Source organism: Hibiscus syriacus, unplaced genomic scaffold (genome assembly GCF_006381635.1).
Source record: "Hibiscus syriacus cultivar Baekdansim isolate YM2019G1 unplaced genomic scaffold, ASM638163v2 tig00003041_pilon, whole genome shotgun sequence".
NCBI classification, from domain to species: Eukaryota; Viridiplantae; Streptophyta; class Magnoliopsida; order Malvales; family Malvaceae; genus Hibiscus; species Hibiscus syriacus.
In genome coordinates this window covers 7982028-8000115 of record NW_024061960.1, presented here as the reverse complement: position 1 = coordinate 8000115, position 18088 = coordinate 7982028, and the positions used below count along the sequence as shown (strand labels likewise).

At 32.5% G+C, this 18088-nt stretch overlaps 2 protein-coding genes and 1 pseudogene across 2 annotated transcripts; 2 read left to right on the top strand and 1 right to left on the bottom strand.

Annotated features, from left to right (window-relative positions):
• The first annotated feature begins 495 nt into the window (after window positions 1-495).
• LOC120167091 (cyclin-dependent protein kinase inhibitor SMR6-like) lies at window positions 496-1191 on the top strand. The gene has a single exon (XM_039176208.1). The coding sequence runs from the start codon at window positions 750-752 to the stop codon at window positions 1077-1079; it is 330 nt and encodes a 109-aa protein (XP_039032139.1). The 5' UTR covers window positions 496-749; the 3' UTR covers window positions 1080-1191.
• Window positions 1192-9077: 7886 nt separating this feature from the next.
• Window positions 9078-11308, bottom strand: LOC120171116 (ARM REPEAT PROTEIN INTERACTING WITH ABF2-like). The gene has a single exon (XM_039178907.1). The coding sequence runs from the start codon at window positions 11184-11186 to the stop codon at window positions 9336-9338; it is 1851 nt and encodes a 616-aa protein (XP_039034838.1). The 5' UTR covers window positions 11187-11308; the 3' UTR covers window positions 9078-9335.
• A 4163-nt stretch (window positions 11309-15471) lies between these two features.
• Window positions 15472-16490, top strand: LOC120171097 (annotated as a pseudogene).
• Window positions 16491-18088: the final 1598 nt, after the last annotated feature.

Sequence of the window (18088 nt, the reverse complement as noted above, 5' to 3'; positions counted from 1 at the left end):
TTGAACAATATCTATAATAGTAATTAATTATAATATTTTTTTCTAGAAAATATTACAAACAGCAACGAGATAACCGGAAACCAGACAGCCAAAACTGCAGAAAGAAAGAAATAAAAGAGGGAAACCATGGGTTATCCTATAGCTCAGCATACGACCTTCAACCCCAAAGTTTGGCGCCAAAATCCAAGTCAATCCCTAAGCCCCAATTTTTAGAGCACCAACTCCACTGGCTTTAATGATAAAAAAAGTACTATTATTATTTGGGATTTAAAATCCGAGTACCAACAATATAAAAAGTATAAATATTTAATATTAAATAATTAAAAATTATCTCTAAACAAATTTTATATTGTAATTATTCATATTAATAAAAAAAAATTTCGGAAGGGTGCCCGCGGTCAGCTATTTTCACGGGCAACTTATAGAAGTAGTTGCCTCTGCCGTCAGTATTTTTAATTTTTAACTTCAAATTTTTTAATTGGATAGAAGTGGGTTTGCTTATGTCATTTCACGAGTTTCCTCGGGTTCCTTTTTTTATCTCTATCTGATCAGTATAAACACAACATTCAAGCTTTGCCCCCTTCCCTCCCCCATTAATTCCTCCTTTTTGTTTATTTAAACCAACATCTCCATTCTTCCCATGTTCTTCCTTTTCATTTCCTTTCCATGACTTTCCTTCTCCTTTCCTACTGATTCCCTCCGCACAAGGGAAAACTACGTCTTTATTCTTTCATCCCTTCCAAAGAGATATGGGGGTTTCAGGGAAGCCTCAACTGGTGGATGGAGGAGGAGCAGGCTTGGAATCCGATGGCAAAAAATGGGTCATTGCCGGCATCTCTTTACGAGCTCCGTTGAACCCTATTTACACAAATCCAGTGGATGATCGCAAAGATAAAGAAGAAGAAGAAGAAGAATCGTGTTCGACCACTCCAACTGGACGGGAAGCGAGAATTCCAACGCTGTTGACATGTCCACCTGCTCCCATGAAGAGGAAGCCTAATTTGAAGTGTAATTACGTAACTGTTAGACAGTTCTTTACTCCACCGGATTTGGAGACTGTCTTCATACGCCATGTTTAAAAAAGCTCACCATGATCTATTGTAACATGTTCATCATTCCCCCCCCCCCTATTTTAGGGTATTTTAATGGTAGCGATCACTAGAAGTTTATGTACAGATGAATTCTTAAATAAATAACATGTCGAAATTTAACTCCTTTTCCATTTCCCTTTTTTACCTTGGAAGTTTCTATATATGTAGTAGTATTAACTAGTTAGTAACTATATTTTCTTGCTTGTATCAAATCTATTTTGCACTCACTGAGTTTAATTTTTATTTTCCAGTTTATTTGATATCTTGCTGCTGCTTTTTTTGAAACTGTTCACGTTCCCCGCCCGGGGGGGGGGGGTGGCGGACACATGCAAGTCAAAATCTACCAAGGGTCATACAACTTACGCCAAAAGTTGGTAAAAAATAAAGTGTCCAATAGATTCAAAGCTTCAAAATTTTTCAAAATATTTGCAATCGTCATGGGTATGTATTAATAAGAAAAATGGCAAAGAAGATGCTGAACGGATGTTCCAATATACTAGCTCATCGACCGAGACAAATCGCTTAGCACACAAGATCCACTGAGGGGAGCCTCTGCCATATTTATCCCTTTTTAGACTTTAAGCATGGCTTTTCAGGGATCAAATTATTCAAATTTAATATTTTTAAAGAAAATAATATTTTCTTTTGGATATCGATAATAATTATCACTTTTAAGACTTATGATAGTGGGAAGATTCTTTGTAATGCTTTTCACCTTTTTGTGATATAACTCAATCTCCCACCCCCAAGAAAAGGACAATACACATGTTGTAAGACCTGGATTAGAATCCTATGCAAGGGTTTAAACTGATCAAGTTCTGCAACACCAATAATTGACAATGTCACTTGCATTTCTATTTCTCCGGTACTAACTATTAATATTCTTTTGAATTAGGATAATCAAAGTGGAATGTTTATTTTTTTTAAAGGGGGTTAATCCATTTGTTTAAAGTAGGAGAATGTGGAGGCATAGTTTTAAAAGTGACAAGGGGGACTTAACCTAATCTGGGGTTTTCATTATATAAACTTTAGACAAGGCTTTATAGGGATCAGAGCTTTGAGATTGAAGCGATAATGATTCAACACGTTTCAACAAAGACTGTCTACCATTAAACAACCCTAATAGGTCAAATACTTAGTGATATTATTGGAGACCCACATGGGATGTGGGTGGCTAATCTGTCATTGTTAAAAAAAAGCTTTTCTTTTAAGTAATACATTCTTCTTGAGTCTGTTTTCATCTGTACCATTAAAGGAGACAAGGGAACAATGCGGTAAATAATGTAATAAGAATATGCTGAGAATTCAGATTATACCCGTAGTATATATTCGAAATACTTTTAATAATTTAATAATAGACATTCATATATTTTTATAGACATCATGTTCGAATTTAAAACGTTAATAAATAATTACAATTCTTTAATCATTGAAGTCATTATACTGATTTTAAATATGGCACATGCCACCTAGTTAGAGGTATACGCAGTAGTAGGGCCACTGAAATCTTCAGTGTATACATCACGTGATATCCACTATAACATGCTGCAAATCATATCCGAATTCAATTCCTCTTTGGCACTTCAAATTGTTTACATAAGAAGTGGCCGTTTTCAAAGCCTCCATAAATACTGAAAAGGGGATTAAAAAAACCTGCTCTCTCTCAAAATAAAAATGACAGCACTTGTGGAAAGATGTGGTTTAAATGGATGGTTGTCAGAACCCTTATGGGGGTCTGAATTTTGTTACAATTTGATAGGAAGAGCTTGTAAGATTATAACTTTGTCGTTTTCCCATGGCAAAACCAGTGTCATTTGTTTAGGTTTGTAGGGGTATGCAACGTCGACGTCGCGGTGCCTGTATGTATTGGTATAATGGTATCAGTGTATAATTAAAAGTTGAATTTCATTTTATGTTTTATGCTGGTTTCACATTTATGATTAATTCATTGAACAAGTAGTTAAAGGAATAATTGTTATCTTTTGAGGTCTCGAGTTTAAGTACGACGTTTATAAAAGTATATGAATATTTATTATTAACTGATTAATTTTTTTTAAATATATATTATTTTGTAATAATGGTGGGCCATGAGCAATGTGGAAGAAATAATTGGAAAAGAGGTACTTGGTACGTTGTAGGATAGAAAGAAGAATAACAAATATTGTGATATAAGGTGGAGTCAAGTGAAGACGTGTGAGGACTGCTCTCTGATCAACTATGACCCAACAAATCTTGCGGGATGTTTACGTTGCCAAAGCATCATGTGGATGTGGAGGAGACTTCAGTCTTACTTCTTCTTTTTTTAATAATAATTGCAATATAATTAGAAAATATAATAATATAGATGAATGAACTTCACATTTATTTTAAAAAATTTAAATTTACTACTAACTAAACATGTAATCAATCCGTAAACTTTAATAATAATAAATCTAATATTTTAATTATATTATTATTCAATTCATTAGATTTAAACAAAATCTAAATTTCAATTTACAAAATCTAAATGATTATAAGATAATATTTATTCAGAATTTTTTTAACCAACTACACACGGTAGATACATATTTTAAAATCCTATATTTCTAAAAAATAACATTTATTTTTATTACTAAATTCATTTGATGAATTTATTCTCTAATTGAATTTAATATTGTATTGAGGCGAGACATCAGATAAGACTGTTAGGCGAAATGTTAGGCGAAAGCCGCCTCCGACAATTTTGACCAGTAAACAAGTGATTGTGGTCAAAGGTTAGAAGGCTTTAAATTGAATGGACTTGCTGATTGATCATGGGGTCATCATAAAATTTTGTTATATAATACTCAGATTATTTAGAATTTATTTTATTTTAAATTTAAAAAAAATGAATATTTAAATATATTTAATTTTATATTTTTTATATACTATATTAATAATAATATCAATTAAATTAAAGTTAATTGATAATTATAAAATTTTAAATATATAAAATTTTATATTATATCAATAATAATATCAATTAAATTTAATTTAATTGAAAGGCAGGCATGAGTTGAAAATGACATAAGAAGATCAAATTAGAGTTTTCATGTTAGAAATTAGTAAACCTTTTTTAATTTGAATACAATGACTAACAATGTTCAATGATGAAAGAAATAGTGTCAAAATTTTCTCTTTTTTGGGTTTCTTTTCAATGGTTTACGTGACAATAACATAAATATTAATTTATATTAAAATGATTTAATATTATTGTTGCAGTTGTATTTCGGGTGGGCCTAGAATTAAGCTTCGACTTGAGAAAATATTAGAGCCGTCACCGATCATTTAAAAACATTATTTAGGTTGATTGGATACCATCTTACTTGATCTGCGTCTTACCAAAAATATGTCGGATTCGGGAGTCGGTTACAGTCAATGAAGGATTAACACCCTTGAACTGCCCTTTCGGTACTAATTAATTTTCAGTTGTCTTAATTGAGAAAATTGCAAGTTAAAAAAAAGATAAAAGTTCGATCCAAATTACTTACCTTCAATGAATTTAAAAGAATACCCTTAAGAAATTAAAAAAAATGTTAGATTGATAAAGTAAAAACACTAAACAAATCAAATGAGATAATGTACATTAAATTATGATACTTTAAACATAAGGGAAAAAAACAAATAAACACATAAAGATAGCAAAAAAATAAAAAAAATATACCCAAAAATGTAGCTAAGTTGAAAAGAGGAAAAAAGTTAAAATAAAAAAATGAATTCAACATGAAAAAAATGAAACAAAATAAAATATAAAACCCCTAAAAGAAGAGAAATAAAATGAAAAATAAAAAATAAAAAGAAAATATATATATATATATATATATATATATATATATATATATATTAAGTTAAATAAATAGAATAAATAAAGAAAAAAATGAAATTAATTGCAACGTAAAAAATTAATATATATAATAATAATAATAATAATAATAATGAAGGACTAAATTAAAAGAAAATCAAATTGGGTGGTAAAATTAGAAAGCAAATCGGGGTAAAAATTGAATTTAAGGGTCAAAATGGAATTTAAAAACAAACGAGGGACTGTGAATGCAATTATCCCCTTTTTAATTGAAAACACGCGGATCCTGGCCGGGTTGGATCGGGTCACAGGTCAGGTCGGTGGGTCATTATAAAACCCAAAAATTAAACACAACTTTTCATTCTTCTATTTTCCAAACCGATCGAACCCCCTTTTAGTTTTCTCTTAACTTGTTCTTCAGGTTGAAGAACACGGCCGCCTAGATTCCTATGAACCCATATTTCGGTCGGTCGTCGTTTATCAGTGACGAACAAAAAAAATCATTTTTAGAAAGCTCTTTCACCCTCTTTTCAAAAATCAAAATGGTTTTTTGAAAATCACCTCAGGGAGGGCTAGATCTGAGAATAAAGTTCTTGAAATCCTCCTCCATGTTCATCAGTCGACCTTTTTTTTTTCGGGGTCAAAACAGAGAGAAAATATACAAAACACCCACATGCAAGCACGAAACCGAGAAAGGTGAGACCTTTACCTTTTATTCAAAAATTTACAAAAATCTTCGACTTCTTGAGTATTGCTCTCGTGATTTTCTTGTGTATTTTATGAGTATTTATTGTCCTCTTGCCTTGTGATTTTACATCCATTTATAGTGTTAAAAAATCTATTTCCGTTCGATTTTAAACTCATAATAGGACTAATCTGCTTGCTTTTCGGTTGTTGAGAATCCTGACTTGTTGTTTGTTTTTTTTACTTGGTGATGTTGGTGCCGAGAACTCTGGGGAGGGGTTGTTGGATGCGGCTGGAACGGTGCTGGAGTGGGGGGCTTAGGGTTGTGAAACCCTAATCTCTAGTGCGATCTGGACCGTTGAGTGGGTCCATATCTAACGGTGGAAATCGAGGGGCGACTGGCGACTGAGATGTTGAAAACCCTAATCTATTTTAGGGTTTCAGGTCAGGTCCGTTCGGGTTACAGCTTGGGTTGGTTCGGGTTGCTCCAAGATTCGGGTCTGCAAGAGTTCTAGGATGCTGTTGGGTTGGACTGCTGGGCCAACTGGGTTTGTTGGCATTGGGTCACCATTTGTAATGGACCTTGGGCTGTTTGGGCTTTACAAAACAAATAAAAGTATGTTAATTTAATGAAAATAATAATAATAATAATAATAATAATAATAATAATATATACATAATATATATACGTATGGACAGAAAAAGTGTGTCTACAATTATATATTTTATTCAAGATTGAACAGCTATTTTATTGCTTATGAGTGGGTAAATGTTCTCTCATAGCATAAGCTTTATAATTCTGTTGGTTCAATCTGAGATCATTCTTCCATTAAGCTAATAGCTATAATATCTACGACAATGAGACAATACTATCGGTCTAGTTTGAGAATGTTTAATTTAAATATGTTTTTATAAAATAGTATTCGAATAAGTCTTCGAGTTCAAATAGGATAAACCAACCTTTTATCAAAAATGTTGGAGGATAGTTGGGGATGACACTTTCACCTGGAGATAATATTATATTTTTTAAATAATTTTATTATAATATTATTGTAAGTGAAGACGTTTGAAGTTAGAAAATGAATTAATTTTGTAGTTAATTTCATAAGTATTTAAAATTTTTATGTAGAAACTGTTGTTAGAGAGAAAAAACTTGCTCGAGTTTAAAATTGAGATGGACGTGGCGAGTGTTTAAACCAAACATATTTAAATTTATTAACAATATTTTTAGTGTTTTGGACTCAAATGTTAACCTTGTAAATATACAAGGACTTAGATATTATTTTTTATAATAAAGAAACTAAAATGAACCTTCAAGTATAATATAAGGATTACAATATTTCTTTTTATAATAGAGATTAAAACAAAATTTAAATATAATACATAGATTTTTAAGACTTTATTCAGGATCTCTTTCTAATGAAATATACTATAATATATATGGTTCAAACAATAGAGTTGAAATCTCAATAAAAATGATTAATTTTTAAGGTAAATTACATTACAAATTATTATAGGGTAAACTACGCTATTAGTACCTAAACTGTAACCTTTGATCCGATTTAGTACTTGAACTTCCAATTATTTTAAAATCATACCTAACGTTTATACTTAACCTAACGTTTAAACTGTAACCTTTGATTTGATTTAATACTTCAACTTTTAATTATTTTAAAATCGCACTTAGCATTTAATTAAAACAAGTTTAAACTGTAACCTTTGATCTAATTTAGTACCTGAACTTCTAATTATTTTAAAATTACACCTAACATTTAGTTTTTGTTTTAATTTAGTACCTAAAGTTAAAAACTTTATGGCAGAACCGATGTGGTATTTTTTAATTATTATTTACTTAGTTTAAATCGACTAATAAGGTGGAGACAAAAATCCGCAAAGGAGGGTTTTACAGCTTCGAACCTGGGTTTAGGGTGAGAGAGTCTCTCAACCATCTGAGTTACAGCAGACCCTTGGTCCTAAATGCCAAAGCGTATATTTAACATATACTAAAATATCACTATAAAATGCCAAAATTATTTTTTAACTTATAAAAAATTAAAATTAAATAATTTATCATTTAGAAATAAGAAAATAATTCAATAAATATTTAAAATTACTATTTATATTTATTTATTTGATTAAATAATTATGAAAAATATTAAATTAAAATTTTTATTATATCCTTAAAATTGTTTAAATAATTATTTATATTTATTTTAATAAATTATTATAAATTAGAAGTTTATATTTAAATTTTAATAATTAAACAAATAGAAATAATTTTAAATTGTATTTTTAAATTATTAAATACTTATAATTTTAAACTACTTATAATATAATCATATGATTTTTAAAATAAACTAATATTGATTTTACAAAATATGTAAATAATTATTTAATTATCTTAAATTAAAATAAAAAATTATTTAATTTTATATTAAAATAAGTTAAAAAATAATTTTGGTATTTATTAAATTAATTTTTAATCTGATTTAATGATTGAATATTTTGGGAGATGTCCTAAGTTCGAATCATATATCTAACAATTTTCTTTCATTTTATAGTGACAGCTTAATATAAGTTAAATATCCTTGGCGTTGACAAACCAGTATTCTGCCCTAGTGCATATGGTTAAGCGCCTCTCTTCCCCCAGTAGACCCGATTTCAAGTCCTCTTATGCTCCCTTTTAGGAATTAAATCTTGGTTTTGTACACCACCTTATTATTTGAATAAAATTGATTAAATAATAATTAAATAATTAAAAGCGTGTCATTATTTTATTACTCGAATAAAATTGATTAAATAATAATTAAAAAAATATAATGTTAAGTTTTTAACGGTGAGATACTAAATTGAAATAAAAACTAAATATTTGGTATAATTTTAAAATAATTGGAAGTTAAGGTACTAAATTGGATCAAAGGTTAAAATTTAGGTGCTACTGGCGTAGTTTACCGACTATTATATTATAAATAAATTTATAATTAAAATATTGAATTTTAAAATCTATAATAAAATTATTTCATAGCATAAACAAAGTAGGTACTTAAAAGGAGAAGTTATGTTGAGTCGTGGGCTTTTGGGGGGGGGGGGGAATTTTACCTGTGGCACAAATGGATTGAGCTCGACTCGTTTTTGGTAGAATCATCTTTGCCAATGATGTTTCTCATCCAAACTCAAAATTTTAAAAACACATTTACACATATATGTTAAAGTTTTACTTTTATTCTCTTATTGAATTTTATTTTGCTATAAAATATGAAAACATTTGAACTTTTGTTTTTAAATGTGTTTATATAACTGGGAGCTTATAATAAATATGAAACAAATTGAGATGCAACATAATAAAATCATTGAAATATAAAGACAGAAAATAATATGATTAGAGCATAAATATATGAATAAGTAAAAAATTAATTATTAATTTATAAATATTTATATAAACTTTACTCTTATTCTTCTTATTATTAAGGCTATAACTATTGTTAGCAACTATAGGAAATATTCAATGTCCATATAACAAAAATGGAAATATTCACAAGCAGTTTTATGTTCACTAAAAAAGCAATAAAGCATCTAAGCATTTTTTTAACAGTGAATAATTAGTTGAGCAGGAACCTGTCAACTTTGATAAAACAATTCCTTTTTTCTAACCGACCAAATGTTGTATATTTGTGTTTTGCCCTCTCAGCTTGCCTTCATACCAACCTGAAATGCAGATCAATAGAATTTTAGGGGGACATTCAAGGTGCATACAATTGCCTCTGCGGATGGGCTCCGGTGTGATAAAGGTTGAGCTGATATATGGCCCTCGACACCAATTCTCTCAAATCAGGATGATGTGCAACCACCATTCGGTCTGCTCCCTCCAGGGCAGTCAAAACCCTAGCTTGTTCCAAAGCCTCGTTATCGCCCGCGTGTATGGCAAGGTAGCAGAGCAGTACTAACCCGTGCAGCTGTGCTCTGTCACCGCATCTAAGCAGTCTCATCAAAAATGGAACACCGTTGAACTCAATTATCGACTTTGAATGATCCATACAGAGAAAATTATCTGGACATGCAAACTTCTGCAGTGCAATTGCAGCTTCCACTGCCACTTCTTGATCCTTATTGTCAAGCTGTTTCACCAAAGGGCCAATCACTCGAGTCTCCCTAGCTGGGAAAGTCCTTGCCAATGAACCAACTGATCTAATAGCAGGAACTTGCAATGTAGGGCTATTTAATTCCTTGATTACCCTCAAAAGCTGATCAATAACAGCCTTAGCAGCGGGTGAATTCGTCTTAAAAGCTGCACGTCTAAGATCAGAATTGGATTCAGCAGCTGCTGTAATCTCCATTATTGCCATCAAACAATTATATTGCAATTCACCTTCTTCTGTCTCCACCAACTTAGCCAAGCAAAGCAATCCTTTTGTCTCGGTTATCCTCCTACTATTCGAAACACTCCCTTTAGCAAGCAACCATAAAGCTTCAGCACAATTAATTTTCAACTGAATTTTAACTTCGGGCTTCTCATTTTCCCTTTCTTTCCTATGATTTCCTCCCCTACTACTTCCTTCCAAGTGTAAATTCGAGTAAGAATTTCCATACGGTCTATAACTAAAATTCCTTGAATTCGATCCAGTTGAAGAAAATTTCTCCAATTCTTTATTTATAACTATAGAATGAATGCTTTGCTTACCCAACGGTGCCTTAGAATCTTCCACAAACGTCTCGAACGATAACAGAGTCACCAACGGCCTAATTACATTCTCTCTGGCGAAATCCTCCTGAGCCAGCGGATCGTGCTCCGCCATTGTTGCCACCAGTTTAGCCACCGGAATTTGAACCTTCACTGGAGAATCTCCCAACACTTGAACCACAATTGGAACCCCCATTTCATCAAGAATACTCCTAACTCTTTCCTGCTCGTTCGCTAAAGCAAAAAGCGCATTAGCTGCTGCAATTTGGGCTTCGGGTGAGGAGCTTTCTTTAAGAAGTTTTAACAAAGGAGGGATTCCGCCTTCTTCCACGGTTATCTTTTTGTTTCGGTCGTTGTCTCGAGCGAGGGAAGCGAGGTTATTAGCGGCTTCGATTCGATCGGCCAATTGGCCCATTTGAACTGTGGCGATGTAAGACCAAACCCATGAAATAATCGGGTCGTTGCTGGCGATTGGAGGGAGGGAAAGGAAGATTCCGCTGGCAGTCCCGTTGTTCTCGGTGTCTAGGACTCCCATGAGCCACTTCATGTCGCCGATGGAAGCGTCTAGAAGGTTCGACACTTTGCGGAAATCGGTGGCGCTCGTGATCCTCACGACCCGGCGCAAGATGCTCTGGCGCTTGCACTTTCGGACTAACGTGAGAGCTCGCTCAAGATTCTTCGAAACCTCGGAGACGACCCGGCGAATCGGACGTTCGTAGAGGGATTGAACCGAGGTGGTTGACCGGACTAGGGGTCGAAGCATTTGGGAAAGTCGATCCACTTGCTTCCCGACCTCCGCACAATCTACTTTAAACGACTCAGCCTCCTCCGCCGCAGCGCGAACCCGTTCGGCTAGCAAAATAGGATACGACAGCTCATCCTCGATTCTCTTCTCTTCTGCCGATCCCATCATCAGCACAACCAGATAAAAGAGGGGAGGGGTTAATAACACGTAAGCCTGGACGCGCGAGTCAAGAAGTAGGCAAATCAATGAACTGAGCTGCAACAGACGTTTCTTTAGCAAGTCCTCTACTCTTCTAGGTAATTGTGCTGCTTTATATATATATTATTACTGGTATCCCACTTTCGACGCAGCGCGTGGAATGGAATTTATAATGAAATTCACGGATAATAAATAAATGTTTATAACAACAACAAATTAAAATGAAACAAGTAAAGAGAGGAGGAGTCAATTTTATTACCAATATTTTTACTTTTCCTTCTAAAGAAACCGTTGATTACGACGTTATTGAGAAACTAGAAGGTGAAAAGCACTTGCTTGGAACTTGAACGGAACCATCAATTGCCTTCCCTTTACTGCTTTCCGGTCAAAAATTTATTGTTCGTTTTTTTAGAAAAATAATATGATTATCGTAATCGAAATGTAAGAAGCTTAATGGTTGACCCGATCATGTTGTAAATGGACAGAGAATCGTGGATTGTTGACCACTCTTACTTGGTAGCAAAAGGGGTTAATTGCTTTTCAGCTTCATACTCCATCCATTTTATTTTTTTAAGTATTTAAATTAATAATTTTAACTGGAATTTGACTTTCCTTGACAGAGCAGCAGCAGTCTAATATTGTTTGATAAGGAAATCTATTGAACATTTTTTTAACGGAGTGATGATTTTCATGAACACCAACATAATCAGACAATAATTATTCTATTGGAGGTTCAAACTATGTGATGATTAATAATGTGATCAATTATTTGATCTTTATGAAAATAATGTTTTGCTCACTGCTCAAGATCATCCTGTCTTGGGCAATGTGATTGTTCTTGACCTCAACACTACATCCTACTATTTATCTCTCCTGCATACATTTCTTTATAGGAATATACGTGTTAGATCTCAAAGAGAGTAGATAGTAATAAAGAGATTATGGCGGCGGCAGATAATTTATCTCTTTTAATTAGGATGAAAAGTTATAATCTAAACTCTAATAATGAAAAGAGAAATGAAAGAACAAAATTTGTGAGAGATTCTGTGGAGGAAGAGATGAAGAAAAAGATCCTTCTTGCCTGGCATAAAGGTTTATATATCAACCCTTTATGTGCATTGATGTCAGTCTTAGAATCATGATTGTTATTCATAGATCGACAATATATAAATGCATCCACTTGACAATATATAAATGCATCCACTTGAACAACCCTCCCGGTTCAGTTTGTTCCATACGCAAACGTCAGAATTCATATCATTGATCTTATTTAAGGAATTTAGTACATCGTCCCACTAGATCAATTAGGTGTCGGTTTGTTATTATTGTTATTAATTCACTATAGCAAATCTCATTTTACTTCATCTTCATAATGTATATTTAACCGAATGTTGATATTTGTGTCATATGAATCCAACTGAGTTCCCTGATCAGATTATGTAACAACATATTTAATATTTGATATCTTGCCCACTAGAAGGATCTATGCTATAGCGATTTGGACTCGACACTAAGCATCAAATTTGTTGGAATAACATACCTTAGAAGTGATAGCAGCAGAGTGTATTTTGTAGGGAAACTTGTGGTTCTTGTGAGATTACTGTTTGTACGTAGTAATAATCAAAATGGTTGGTGGTTTTGAAGAAATAAAAGACCCATACTTTGCTTTATTGATGTAAGCTTTGGTGGATACAAAGCAAAAGCCAATGTTGTCCAACCATCAAGGTAATGGTGGTGCGGCATGGCCCTTAATGTCTTGTCCGTTCTATCTCACTACATCAACGCCAATATTTGCTTCTTGGTTTAATTATAAGCCTAAGATTGCAACTATGAATGTAATCATTTAAATATACCTTCTTTTCTCTAAACTGTTATTTGTTCTTTTTCTTTCTCAATTTTAGTTAGAGGTAATCTTAATGTTAATAGTCGTCGTTGATATTTCTTTTTTTTTTCTTTATATATTTTTTGTTTTTAATAATTTATTTTTTATGACATAAAATTTTTATATTTCGACACATTTATCTTTGTCTTTCGGCACGTTTTATCTCAATTTTAGTTAGAGGTAATTTTTTTTTGTTTTCAACGCATTTAATTATATGTCACAGACATGCTTGTTTAATGTTTGCGATTATGCTTGTTTAATGTTTGCGATCATGCTTGTTTAACATTCACAAACATGTTCGTTTAACATTTACGAATATATTTATTTAATGTTCGAAAACCAACACTCTTTTGTTTTATCTTTTTATTTACATGTTAAAGAAAATTAGTGAAATTATGCCACTAGTCCTTAATTTCTTTAGGCTTCACAATTTAAACTAAAAAGTTTATCGTTTGTTTAATTTAGTCCCCATCTTTATCAATATTTTAAATGTAAAAATATAAAAGGAGATTTGAGTAAACGAGTCAATAAACGAACTAATAAATGAGTTTGTTTGTGAAAATAAACGAATCAAACACACCTATGATTTTGTTTATTCGATTACTAAATGAACATAAAAATTTTATTTATATCCACTTATTTAACTTAATAGACAAATATAATCAAATTTTATACAAACATCGAACAATTCGCCAATCACTATTCATTTACAATCTTAGATACGAGGTTTATGGGATGAGAGCCTCTCGGACCCAACTCCCAACAAATTATTCTTTTTTCCTTTCGCTTTGCGTTTTGAGGCGACTTTGTTGTTAGGCCTTTTTGTGTTTTGAGGATCTATGGCCTCTTTCGCTCTGGTGTTGGGCTCGTTAGCATGTTCTCCTCTTCCTGCGTGTAACCTATTTTCACTTCAATGGTTCAATTAAAAAAAAAAAAGCAAAGAATCCAACGCAAAGGGAAATGATTAGAAGTTAAAAAGTTATGATTATAATTCTTAAACAGATAATAAATTATTTGATTTTAATTTCATCGATATTCAAATTGAATAAATTTAAATCGAGCTTGAATTCAACTCAAATTTTTAACGAATCGAAACAAGTTATATGATATTAGATTCAAAAAGTTCACAAGTAACTTGAAAAAAATAATATATTAAAATTTAAAATTAGATTACTAATAATATTAATATTTAAATATTATTTTTTAAATAAAATATAATTTTTTATATACTTAAAATTCAGGTTCGAGCTTGAACCGAGATCGAGTTCAAACTTCAATTGAGCTAAGCCTGAGAATATTTCAGATTTAATTTTTTTCAACTTGAGTTGATCTTCATTTTTATTTCAAGTTCACGTCGAGCTTAACAATTTTAAGCTCGAGACTTTTGAATTAAGTCAAACTTAACTTTATATATTTTTAATCGAATCGAGCTTAATAATAATCGAGTTCTATTCGAATATTTACGGGCCTAGTTATGACCCAGGCAAAATCTGTCTTTGCCTGTTGATTTCGAGAAAACAATCCAAGCATTTGATATGATGGTTAGTACATATTTCTTTACTCGAAACGTTCTAAACTTGAAACTTTTACTGTTTTTTGGGTTAACTATCATGCTCATCGAGAAGCATGGGAGTGAAGTGGCCTTGAAGTTTGGTATTGATTTGTTAAGTCATTGAAGTAAATGATTAGACAGTGATAGAATTGGTAGTAGTGGCATCGAATTAAATGTCAGAAGACTGAAAACAGTGTTGGAGATCATTATCGCAGTAAGCGGCAACGGAGCCACTAAAGCATTGGCTTGGGCCACAATCTTTTATATAATAATATTTTAATCATTTTTAATTTAAATATTGTTTAAAGAAAATTTTATCATTTTTAGTGCTATTGTTTTCTTTATTTAATTTACTTTAATTACTTTATTTGATTAAATAAATAAATAATCCCACAGAATTCGTGCTTTAATTGATAATGAAGAAAAAGAATAATAAATTTTTGTAGAAAAAGAATTCCTAAATCATACATAACAATAAATTTAGATAAAAATTTAATAAAAATATTAATAGTGTTATTATTTAATGGTGACACGTTAACAAAATCGTTAAATTTTTAATAGTAGAATACTAAAATAAAACTTAAATTAAATGTTAAAAATGATTTAAGAAAAATAATATTTAGATATTGAAATTAAATAAAATAAAAATTTCGATACTAAATATAGTATATCTTAAAAAACAAAATCGCGCGAACGCAGATAAGTAGAACCCGGATCAACCTAAATATGAGGGAGCAAAATGTCACGTGCCGCAAATGCGAACCATCCAAGCCTCGACCTTTTAAATAATGGCCTATCCATAATTGATCAAATTATACTATTGTATTTACATTCTTTTCCTTGCTTTTTGTTGTCTCCTATGGATGACGCAAGCAATCGCTTCTTTCCCCTCGGCCAATCGGCGAGGACAGCCGCCGTCAGGACCAGTTACTTTCTAAACCCTCCAACTGCTCCTTCCACCACCTTCAGCGCCGGCGCCGACGACATCCCACCGATCAACGTTGTCCGTGACTTCTTTAAAGAGTACATGGTTGAGTCTAAGAAGCTCTGGTTCCTTGCTGGCCCTGCCATCTTCACCTCCATCTGCCAATACTCCCTTGGAGCAATCACTCAAGTTTTTTCCGGCCAAGTTGGCACTCTGACTCTCGCCGCTGTCTCTGTCCAGAAAGCCTTCATCTCTGGTTTCTCCTTCGGCATCATGGTAAATCTGTTGATTAATTAAATTTCCATGGATAACGGTTTTCATTTAGTTGGTCAAATTAGATACTAATAATACTTGATTAAACTTAAATAGCTTGGCATGGGAAGTGCACTGGAAACTCTATGCGGCCAAGCATTTGGAGTGGGGCAGCTTGATATGCTAGGGGTATACATGCAAAGATCATGGATCATCCTCAACTCAACCGCTTTGCTCCTAAGCTTGTCATACATATTCGCGGCTCCGATTATGAGGCTGATAGGCCAAACGGAGAGCATATCCTAGGCCGCCGGAATCTTCTCTATATGGATGATACCGGAACTGTTTGCTTACGCTTTTAACTTTCTGATGCAGAAGCTCTTACAAGCGCAGAGAAAGATGATGGCGACGGCGGTGATATCCGGTGTGGCGTTGGTTCTGCACGTTGTATTGAGCTGGGTCTTGATGTTCAAGCTGGGATGGGGGCTGGTGGGTGCAGCCATTGTTTTGAATATGTCGTGGATTTTCATAGACATGGTTCAGTTCCTCTACATAATTAGCGGTACATGTGGTCCAGCTTGGATCGGGTTCTCGTGGAAGGCATTTCATCATTTATGGGGCTTTGTTAAATTGTCTTTAGCTTCAGCAATAATGCTATGGTAAGTCAAGTATAACAAATTTTCATCAACATGTTTATATATTATATGTGCAAATCTTTGCCTATTAGATTTACTTTCGAACGAGCAAATAAAACAAAACAAAGTAGGGTTTTTTCAAATTATTATCGCTTTCTTTTCTGAATATCCGATTCCAAACAAGTTTAGTTTTGGAAAAGAGAGAGGTCTGGTGATTAATAATGATTGAATCTATAAATCATTTGCAGTTTGGAGATTTGGTATTTTATGTCATTGATTCTATCTGCTGGATACCTAAAGGATGCTGAAGTTTCTGTGGATGCATTATCTATTTGGCGAGTACTGCATCTATACCCAACCTAAGTCTTAAAATTAAATGATTGGAATTTGGTATAATTTAAATCTAAAATTAATTAATAATAATTAATTTTGTATACAACAATCCCAAACTAAATTCTTTTAAATACGAGAGGAATATGAAGTTTGAATTTTGCTGTATGAACATACCGGGATGGACGGCCATGATATCTATCGGGATGAATGCAGGTATAAGGTAATATCGAAACCCTAAGCATATTAATCTTAATTAATCAATAATTATGGTAGGCGTTAACTTTTATGAATGAATGTGCCAGGGTTTCAAATGAATTACGAGCAGGGCATCCAAGAACAGTCAAATTTTCATTGGTGGTGACAGTGACATCTTCATTTATGATCGGTGTCATAATCTCCCTTATTCTCATCATCTTTAGGTAGCATTATCTCTTATTCTCATATCTATCTCAATATAGGTCGCCTGAATAAAGAATATGAAATCATTACGATAGTTTCTGTAACCTTATCTTCTTAGTTTTAGATACAATGAATTCAACAAGTTCTTCTCAAAAGAATCACTCTATCTTTGAGTATGATTTCGTTAAGAGTAAAACCTGAACTTTTTTATCAGTGAGTTCATCAAGTCCTTCTCAATAGAATTACTCAACCCTTTGGATATGAATGCATTAATAATAAAAAATTTACCCTCTCATATCCATGAATAAATTAAGTACCCTAAAGAGAGTGTAACACCCTCAACCCGTATCCGACCCGGATACAAGTCTGAGGTGTCACATTGACTTTTCAAACTTTAATCTTTTAACGAAAACCAATGAAATTTAAAACTTTTATTAAAATAACATTGTCACTGTACACGAGTTAACCAAAACAAGACAAAACTAATCAGAGCATTTGTAACTACCACTTTTCTTACATGCCAACACACTACATACAACAAAATACCTACTGTGACTTTACTTCTGATCTGATCGCTGAGTAGAGATAGGTTGATCTGCAAATTCCTATTCTTGATTCTCATGCTCTTCGAAACCTACGTGTAAAAACACTTATACGCTAAGTCATAGACTTAGTGAGGCATAATTACATAATAAAGAATTACTAAAATATAAACAGGTCGTCTACTATCCAAACACAATTATACTATCATCCCATCATGTATTATACCACATATGAGCCAATATAAATCATAATAATACCATATTAAGATACAATTATATACATCCTCGTTATGTCTTATTTAAGCCCATATACACTATTGAGAACCCAAGGTATACGAGTATTATGAGGTTG

Coding starts and splice junctions, on each gene's coding strand:
- LOC120167091 (XM_039176208.1), top strand. CDS start 750: ATGGGGGTTTCAGGGAAGCCTCAACTGGTGGATGGAGGAGGAGCAGGC.
- LOC120171116 (XM_039178907.1), bottom strand. CDS start 11,186: ATGATGGGATCGGCAGAAGAGAAGAGAATCGAGGATGAGCTGTCGTAT.